At 42.8% G+C, this 10,054-nt stretch overlaps 1 protein-coding gene across 1 annotated transcript in view; it reads right to left on the bottom strand.

The window, feature by feature from the left end:
* Nucleotides 1–269: 269 nt before the first annotated feature.
* Nucleotides 270–10,054, bottom strand: part of LOC116894297 (cytochrome P450 2B3) — a 40,644-nt gene continuing 30,859 nt past the window's right edge. The window contains exon 9 of the mRNA XM_032896001.1: nt 270–704. Coding sequence (XP_032751892.1) covers nt 523–704 — 182 coding nt within the window. The 3' untranslated portion in view covers nt 270–522. The remainder of the gene's footprint in view (nt 705–10,054) is intronic.

Here is a 10,054-nt window from a genome sequence, read left to right as displayed (position 1 = left end):
GCTTGATTGATTTTGTCAGTCCTATTACTTTAGAGAACCATTACTAATGCAGATATTGATGTGATTCTTGGGAGATCTAAAAAGAATCATAGCAGAAGGTAAATGTTAAGAAACATGCAACTCAAGGCTGAGGAGGCTTCTGCCTAGACAGAAGGTGAATGAAGAGGATACTAAGAAAGATCATGAGAAAGGCTCATGAAGGTGTGTGACTATGGCCTGTAAGATACCGAAAACTAAATAATGTGTGAAGTAGACACAAGACAACAAAGTTCATACACTATATGATCCTGTTTACATGAACCATGCATACTAGGCAAACCTGTAGACATAGAATTCAGACCTTATACATACCCAATAGCATAGATCACAGAGCATGGAGACCTGATAAATGGGGACTGAGGCTGTTGGGAAGAAGTGAGGAGTGACTCAGCAACCTTGGGCCTGGTTTCCAGCAGGTCTCCCAGAATCAGAAAAATGGGGCCATTTTGAACAGAAGTGAGTCAGCTGACTGCCTCAGCACAATCATCGGGCTACAAAGCAAATCTTGTACACTGGGGCTACTTTGGCTAATCCACTCTCTTTGGGAGTCATATCAATGGTTTTAGGATCCTCAGGGCTGGACACTGAGTAGTTCTGGAGGATGGTAGTGAAGAAAAGGAACAATTCACTTCGGGCAATGCCTTCTCCAAGACACATACGCTTTCCTGTGGGCACAGAAAGTGAGCCATGTGAGCCTCCAGAGAGTATACAAAGTTTGGACTGTCCCATCAATAAACATTTAGACAATTCTTCCCATTGCAATGAGTAAGAATGAATTTAATCCTTAACATGCATTTCAAATGAGGATGTTAAGAGATTCCCAAACCTTAAAGAATTGGTGCAATGGCCAGTGAGATGTCTTAGCTTACAGAATGAGTTCAATCCCCTGGGCCCATATGCTGGAATGAGAGAATCAACTCCACAAACTGTCCTCCAACATAAACACATACACACATACCATAACACACATGTATGCACATGGAAATACGTGTGAAATAAATAAATCAGAAAATAAAGAATGGATAATTGGAGGATGTCCCCATGGTCACTTTTGACAGATTTGTAGCTTTTGTTTGATTACCAGAGTCCTTGCCCCAAAACTATAAGAACTCACTTAGATTAGGTGCAAAGTGTGTTTGTACACATTTTTATAATGCAAGGTCTCCAGTGTCCCTCATTTCTCCTTCGAGGAGATTGATACACATATCACAGGGCTGCCCTGAGGGTAAAGGTACAGTTTAGAAAGAATCCCATATAAGCTCGATCGGTAAGCACATGCCTGTATTCCCAGCACTTGACAGAGGGAGGAAGATGATGGAATCAGAACAGGATGGGCTACAAAGGAAGACCTCTGTGTTTCTCTTCTTTCTCTGCTCTCCCTATCTCTCATTCCCCCCCTCTCTTTCTTTCTTTCCTTCTGTCATGTTTTATTCTTCACATTGAGATTAATGAACTTGAAAAAGTAAATTACCAACACCATTGTTCAGACAATTGAGAAGGGGCAGGTACATGTGATAAGGGGTCTATGGCTCATATTGGGTTCTCAAAGGTATGAGGAGCCTTGATGGTTTGTAATCTCAAATAAGGAACACTAGAGAGCAATGGGAGCCTGGATGCCCATGCACAGGCACTACCACCTGCACTGTACCTCAGTGGCTCATTATCTTCAACTGACTGCCTGGGACCTCCAGGTTAAGCAGGGATTTACCAGAAATGCCTGTGCCCCTCTAGTTGTTGGAAAATTTTACCTGTATAGGTTTATTTAGAAAATGAAGAGTACCTTGTCTCTTTGGATATCTCCTTTTCAAAATTTAGAGGATGACCTTAAAATTTTGTGAAATAACAGAAATTAGATGATTACCTAAGAAATTTGTGAAGTAGCTCTCTGAGATAGTTCTCCTAAAACTGGTTCTGTGACCTAAATTTGTCCAGAACGGTTCAATGACCTGTCTTACACTCAATACAATATCCTCATGTCTGGAGCTGATAATTTGGACAAGTTTCAACAGTTTCTCCTCCTCTCTCTTTCCCTCTGTGTTCGTCCACTCTGCGTCTGTCTGTCACTCTCTGCTCTTCTGTCTCTCTCTCCTCCTCCCTCCTCCCTCTCCTCTCTCCCCATCATAATTTCCCTGAACCCATCTGTACATATTACCACTGTTTGTCTTTTGATCTCCTCTCTCTGCTGACATGTTTCTAAACTCCCTAGATACCATTCTAACTTGCTCCCCCTTCCCTAAGAACAGCTTGTCACATATTCTGTATTCCTCCTCTATTTCTAGTTGTGTTCTCCAACTTTCTTCTTTTCTCGCTCATTCTCTCTGGTTCATCACTTTTCATCTGTCTGAAATTTACTCTTTGATTTTTCAAAATGTCTGCTCCTGTTGGAGATGCCCCCTCCCTCCCCTTCCTCCTTCCCTCCCCCTTCCCCTCCTCCCCTCTGTGTGTGTGTGTGTGTGTGTTTGTGTGTGTGTGTTTTTTTGTTGGGGTCTGTTCCAATATCCTTGCCTCTCTGTTGTTAACTTCTTTTTGTCTTTTTTCACATGCCTTCCTTTCTAATCTTAGTACTGTTATATGAACAAGTCATTTTTTAACTCGCTGCCTTATGTTTCTCCAACTGTAAAGATGAAATATGAAAAGGGACAGAGCAAAGAGCCAGGCTTAGCCCAAAGCCACTGAAGTCACTTACACTCAAGACTAGACATGAGTTCTTAATTGAGACATGGCTCAACAGAAGAGCACTTGCCTAAAACTCTTCACTGAATGAAGAGGACAGAGAGGCTAACCAGGAAAGGACTTTCTAGAATGCACCATGGAAGGGCCGAAGGTAGGGACTGTTTGCATGACAACCCTGGGTTCCATCTCTAATAAGAGTATTGATGAAAGAGTATGGTTACCAAAGTCTATAGAATTGTTTCTAGAACATCCCTTTCTCAAAAACATAAGATATATGAGCACAAAATTTTCATGGTTACATCCTATAGAGTCCATTCAATTGACTGAATTTAACCAAAGGCAGCTTTTGCATAATAACTAAACACAACAGTCAACTGAATTACCCAATAACTTGAGACTATATTCTTCCAATGAACTACAAGTCTCATTCACTCATAGCAGTTGACAAACCCCAGGATGCCAACTACTATCACTCATAGCAGTTGACCAATCACAGCATGCCAACTACTCCTGCATGACCAAGTAAAACAAATATGAGATTGTTCCCAATCAAGCTGTGTGTGCATGCCCAGTTGCCTTTTTTGTCTATAGACCTACCTGTCAACACTGGTGGGTGCTATAACTGTGAACTTTCTATGGCTGTAGATATTATCCATCATGAATGGTTTCTTTACTCAAATAAATACTTATGACTTTCATTAACTTTACAATTTGAAAAGCCAAAGAGTATTTAATTCAAACATGGGCATGAGTGTCAAGACATGGGCATGAGTGTCAAGGTAAGCATTGCTAGTGCTCACAGATAAAGTCAACATCTCCTCAGCTATCATGACCCTACCTAGCTCATGGAAGTGTTCATAGATAATGTTGGTTGTTCTTGCTGTTGTTTCTTACATAAATGAATATGTTTGCTGCTAACCCACAGATTACTCCCTCCAGACAAGCAGATAGTCTGATTGCAGAAATTCATCTGTCCCTCGGTTCCACCAGTCTTGGCTAAGAAATACTTAAAGAAATTCTCAACACCTTTAGCCATCAGGAAATGCAAATCAAAACTATTTTGAAATTCCATCGTTCCCCTTTCAGTATGGCTAAGATCAATGACACAAGTGACAGCTCATGCTGGCAAGGATGTGGAGCAATGGGAACAGTCCTCTGTAGTGACAGTTTTGGAGTTTTTGTTTCCTTGAAAACCACAGAACTATTATTGAATATATTTTGTTGTTTGTTTGTTTGTTTGCTTGTTCGGTTTTTTTTTTTTTAGTCCAAGTGTGGGATATAGGGATGCTCAAGATTGTGCATACAAGGTGACTGTGATTTGCCTCATGCTTTAGCCAAGGTGTGGTTTTGCCAGCTCCTGATAGTTTCTGTGAATGTGTGATGTTTGGAATTCTGGGGAGTTTTCAGAGGTTATATAAATGCCAGAGCTTCCAAGAGGCAGGTTCGCTTGGTGGGTAGTTGTTAAATTGCTGGGTGATTATTGGTTGTTGTTGATTGTTGTTGGTCATAGTTTATTAAGTATTCAGGTGTTAAGCAGAAACAACAACAAGAAGAAATTAGATATCTTGATGGCAAAGATCAAACTTGCTCTAAGGACCTCAATTCCCTTAAGCAGCAGGAGTCAATCTAAGAATAACTGACCCCTGACATTATTTAGGGATCTTTTTCATTTCCACTCTATCAAAATCTCTAGTATCTAGTCTTACATGGTTGAAAGGACAGAAATGTCATTAGTAGGGCAGAAGAAAGAAGAACCCACAAAGTGGCAAAAGTCAGCTACACTGCTCTACTGCTGGTAGGAGTACAAACTTGTACAGTCACTATGGCAGATCCTCAGAAAGCTAGGAGTCAATCTACCTCAAGATTCAGCTATAGCACTCTTAGGCATGTAGCCAGAGGGTTTTTCACACTACCAGAAGGACACTTCTTCAACCATACATTTGCTCTTTTCATAATAGTAAAACTTGGAAACAACCTACATGTTTCTCAACAGAAGAAAAATAAAAAATAATATGAGGCAAATTTATAAAAAGGAGTATTTCTTAGCTGTTTAAAAACGACATCATGAAATTTGCAGACAAATAAATGGAACTAGAATAAATCATCCTGAGTGAAGGAACTGAAACCCAGAAAGATAATTGTAGAATGCTTTCACTCATATGTGGATATTAGCCATTAAAGAAACAAGCTACAATCCATAGCTATAATTCATAGCCCCAGGAATATTATGTACAGACAAAATGCCAAAGTCATGGACCTCCCTTGAAGGGGAAAATATAATAGATTACACAGGGTTACTAGAGGCAGCAAACAAAACAGAAATGGGAGGATCATATGGGGAGGGTAGATGGGTGTAGTACCTAAGCAGCATGGTGGGGGAGCTGGTGGAAGGACGGGAGAAGCTGAGTGGAATTGCAAACCCAATGGGAAGAACAATATCAACTGGCCAGACCACCCAGTGCTCCCAGGGACTATACCACCAACAAAGAATGTACAGGGAAGGATCCATGGCTCCAGATACATAGGGAGCAGAGAATGGCCTTGTTTGAAATAAATGGGAAGGGAGGGCCTTGATCCTGTGGAGATTTCATGCCCCAGCATAGGGGGATGCTGAAGGGGTGGGACAGGAGAGGGTATGTGGTGGGGAACATCCATATAGAGGCAAAGGGGAGGGAGGAGAGGAAGTAGGTGGGATGGGGTACTTTGTGGAGAGGTAACCAGGAAGTGGGATATATTTGAGATCTAAATCAATGGAATGATGAGAAAGAAATAATAACCAAGCTATAATCCATATACCCAGGAATAAAATATAGACAAAGATCCAAAGATATGGATCTCCATGGGAAGGAAAAATAAATAGAATATACAGGTGGACCAGAAGCAGCAGAAGAAACAGAAATGGGAGGATCAAATGGAGAGGGGAGATGAATATAGTCCCTAAGCAGAGTGAGATAAAAATCCATCAAAGTAACAGCCAGCCCCTCCGTCCCATTCCAGCTATGGGTGCAATGAGATGCCCAGGCAGGAGCTGTCAAAATAGCAACCTCTGTCAGAATCGCAGCATCAAGACATTTCCTCACCCTGACTCCTTTGGCAAAGCTGTCCAAGGTAGTTGTGCATCTCCTTTCCTGCCTTAGCAGGAAGAACCCACCAATCACAGAGCACAAAAGCCATCAATCACTGAACACAACAACCTACCAATCCCTGAGATAACCAAACTCAGGAATTAAAATCCCACCAATCCTCAATCTCTGGAAATTTCTACCCTGAAAAGCTTTGCCCCCTAAGAAATCCAATATAAGCTTTTCCCTTTGCTCAACTCCCTGATGTCAACTCCCAGAAGCAGAGGGCAGCCATACCTGGATTCATCTTTTCATAACCTGGACCAACCAATAAATCTCTTTTATGAGAGTTGATGACTGGTGTGACTCTTCCATCAGAAGTGAAGAGAAAAGGTGAAGAGAAAGAGAGTTGAGGCTCCTGAGCTCATCTCAGCTGGGGATTATCCACCCCCCTCACCCAGAGGTGGAACACCTCTACTAAGGAGACCTGCTCTCATAGATGTTCCTGGGCTCTCACATATCAGGATGCCCTTCAACCGGATACATTTTCCCTCAGAGCTGTGTGCTTCCTCGCCTTCCAAATCACAGGATACCCTTTCAGCTGAACACAAACACTTACAGTGGGTGTGAGTGATAAAATGTGGGAAGGTAGAATTAAGGGACATTTGGGAGGTGGGAGAGAAACCTAGTACAGTGGAAACTTCCTAAAATATATGATGGTGATGATAATGAAGTCTCCAATAACATAGTCCCACAAGAACATTTCTTGTTACTAAATGAAGATTTTAGTACTAAGACGGAGTACAATACAAATGAATTGGCAGCAAAAAGGGGTCCCATAGAAATCTCCAAACAACCCACATTTCTGCAAAGACAAAAGATTATTCTCCACACATGATAGCAAGGCCCTGTTGCTGAAGATAACACCCACATAACTTATTGAATATGGAGAGGGCAATCTGGTGCCTACATAATACTTTCACACCCATTCCTTAGTATCTTTGATAGGAAAGGCACACTATAAGATACTGAAACATAAATGCATACATTCATCCAGCCATCAGCAGTGTACAGTGCTGTCCTGACTGCAAAATGTGCTAGGGTTCAATGCTGGCACAAAGCTTGAGGGAGTAACTATGGAATGTCTGGCTTTAATACCTGACATTAAAGCAAAGACTAGAAAGGCCAGAGATCTAGGATAAAATGAAATGCAAGTAATGAAAAAAGTAACAATAAAATGAATATTAAGGATATGCTGCTATTCTCATAGGTCATTGCTCTATTTAGCCATTGCCAGGCAAATTTCCTCCTAAAGCCAAGGGGAACAAACACAAAGACCCACACTCAGACATTACACCCTGTGAGAATCTTGGAACGTCTATGTATAAAGAGGATGTTTCCATCAAATCCCTGTGCTCAGAGCTCAGAGAATTCTGTGGAAGAGGAGGCTGAAGTGTGAGAGACAGACAGATTTGTAGGACAACAAGAGAACTGGCCTCTAAATCAGCATAATAAAAGCTCAAGTAAAACCATAAATGCAAGCATGGGGGTCTGCAACAAATCAAATTCATATATAATAGAGATTTCAGTTTAGTGTTTTTATGGGATTTATGAGTGTGTAGATGAGTGGATCCCTAAATCTTGAGCCTTCTCTTGGGCTCTATTACTTTTCCTTCTGTTTGCCCTGTTCAACTTCAATGTGATGCGATTTCTCATATATATATTTGAAGATTTTGATGCAAATAAAAGTAAGAAATAGCAGTCTGGAACAGGATTGTTCCAGTTTATACCTGCGCCTGGAGCTAATGCTGTGATTAAGCTATCTGAACTGAGATTCCGCTGGGAGAAAGCTGGTCTCCAGGAGAGCAAAAAGCAGGTCTCCAGGAGGACTGAATACAGGCTTACAGGAGGATCAAGCCACTATCACAGAGAGAAAGACCAGATAACACCACAGACAACCAGATGGCCAGAGGCAAGCTCAGGAAACATAGCAACTGAAATCAAGGCTACTTGGCACCATCAGAGCCCAGTTCTCCCACCAAAGCAAATGCAAAATATCCCAATGCACCAGAAAAGCAAGATTTGGATTTAAAAATCACATCTCAAGATGAAGATTGAGGAATTTAAGAAGGACATAAATAAATCCCTTAAAGAAATACAGGGAACCAGAAGACAGGGACACTTGAGCGGCAGGTCCCCCACAGTCCAGACACCACCCAGACCTAAAGGAACCGATCAACAGCTCTCTGCACCCAAATCCCGTGGGAATGAGAGCTAAACATTCAGAGGGGCAGACATGCCTGGGAAGCCAGAAGAAACTACACTCTGCCCACATTTCTGACTTCAGAGGAAAACACCTAACGCCATCTGGGACCCCTGTGCACAGGGGCTCCAGGAAAAGGCAGCACAGGTCCTCCTGGTTGTCACCCTCATGGAGAGCTCAAAAGCAGCCCTCCCCCACCCTATGAGTAACGTGAGCCACTGGACCACAGGTAAGACCAGCTTTTCTGCTCCAAGTGACCTGCCTGGTGGACTCAGGACACACAGAGGCAAAATTCCTCTAGGAAAGGACACTTCCGGTTTTTAGCTGGAGCCTGAACATCGATGATCCCAGCCCACAGCTCCTTGCTCCCAAATCCTGTGGGAGAGAGAGCTCACTGCCCAGACAGGTGGGCACCCCTGAGACTGCAGAGCAGGAGAGAACAGCAATAATACCCGCCCCTGCACACATCCCTGCCCCAAGAGGAAACTGAATAGGGCCTCTGGGAACTGGAAGACAGGGGCACTAGAGCAACAGGTCCCCCATGGTCAAGACACCTCCCGGACCTGAAGTGACCTATCAACAGGTCTCCGCACTCAAATCCCGTGGGAGGGAGAGCTAAACCTTCAGAAGGGCAGACATGCCTGGGAGGCCAGAAGAGACTACACTCTGCCCACATTTCTGACTCCAGAAGAAAACACCTAACACCATCTGGAACCCCGGTGCATGGGTACTCCGAGAAAAGGTGGCGCAGGCCCTCTTGGTTGCCGCCCTTAAGGAGACTTCAAAAGCAGCCCCCTACGAGCAACTTGAGCAGTGGGACAGCAGGTAAGATCAACATTTCTGCTCCAAACGACCTCCTGGTGGACTCAGGACACAAGGGGCAAAATTCCTCTGGGACTGGACACGGGGACTCCCGGAAAAGGCAGCACAGACCACCCCCCCCAAGAGGATGCGGCCCTCTTGGAGACCTCAAAAGCAACACGCCAAGAGCAAATTTGGGCTGTGGTACCACAGGTAAGACCAACTTTTCTGCCCAAAGCGACCTGCCTGGTGAACTCAGGACACAGACCCACAGAAACAGCTGAGGACCAGAAAACAGGAAAAACTACACGCTCAAAAGCAGAACACTCTGTTCCCATAACTGGCTGAAAAAAACACGAAACCGGTCTACAGCACTCCTGACACATGGGAATATACGACACTCTAGCCACTGTCAGAAATAGCACAACAAAGTAACACCAGAGATAATCTGATGGAGAGAGGCAAGTACAGGAACCCAAGCAACAGGATCCAAGACTATATGGCATTATCAGAGCCCAATTCTCCCACCAAAGCAAACACTGAATATCCAAACACACCAGAAAAGCAAGATCTAGATTTAAAATCATATTTGATCATGATGCTGGAGGACTTCAAGAAAGACATGAAGAACTCCCTTAGAGAAATGCAGGAAAACAAAAATAAACAAGTAGAAGCCTACAGAGAGGAATCACGAAAATCCCTGAAAGAATTCCAGGAAAACAAAATCAAAGAGTTGAAGGAATTAAAAATAGAAATAGAAGCAAGGAAGAAAGAACACAGAGAAACAACCCTGGATATAGAAAACCAAAGCAAGAGAAAAGGAGCCGTAGATACAAGCATCACCAACTGAATACAAGAGATAGAAGAGAGAATCTCAGGAGCAGAAGATTCCATAGAAATCATCGACACAACTGTCAAAGATGATGTAAAACGGAAAAAGCTACTGGTCCAAAACATACAGGAAATCCAAGACTCAATGAGTAAAGATCAAACCCAAGGGCTAGAAGAGAGGAAGATTCCCAGCTCAGCGACCAGGAAATATCTTCAACAAAATATAGAAGACAAATATCCCCAGTCTCCAAAGAAAGAGATGCCCATGTTGGCTGCCAAGAAGCCTACAGTTCCAAATAGATTAACTAGAAAGAAATCATTCCCCATCATATAATAGCGTCAAAACACCAAATGCACAAATAAATAAAGAATATTAAGGGAAAAA

The sequence above is a fragment of the Rattus rattus genome, chromosome 2, assembly GCF_011064425.1.
Source record: "Rattus rattus isolate New Zealand chromosome 2, Rrattus_CSIRO_v1, whole genome shotgun sequence".
Taxonomy (NCBI): domain Eukaryota; kingdom Metazoa; phylum Chordata; class Mammalia; order Rodentia; family Muridae; genus Rattus; species Rattus rattus.
The sequence above is the reverse complement of the archived record's forward strand: the minus strand, read 5'-3'. Positions and strand labels throughout refer to the sequence as shown.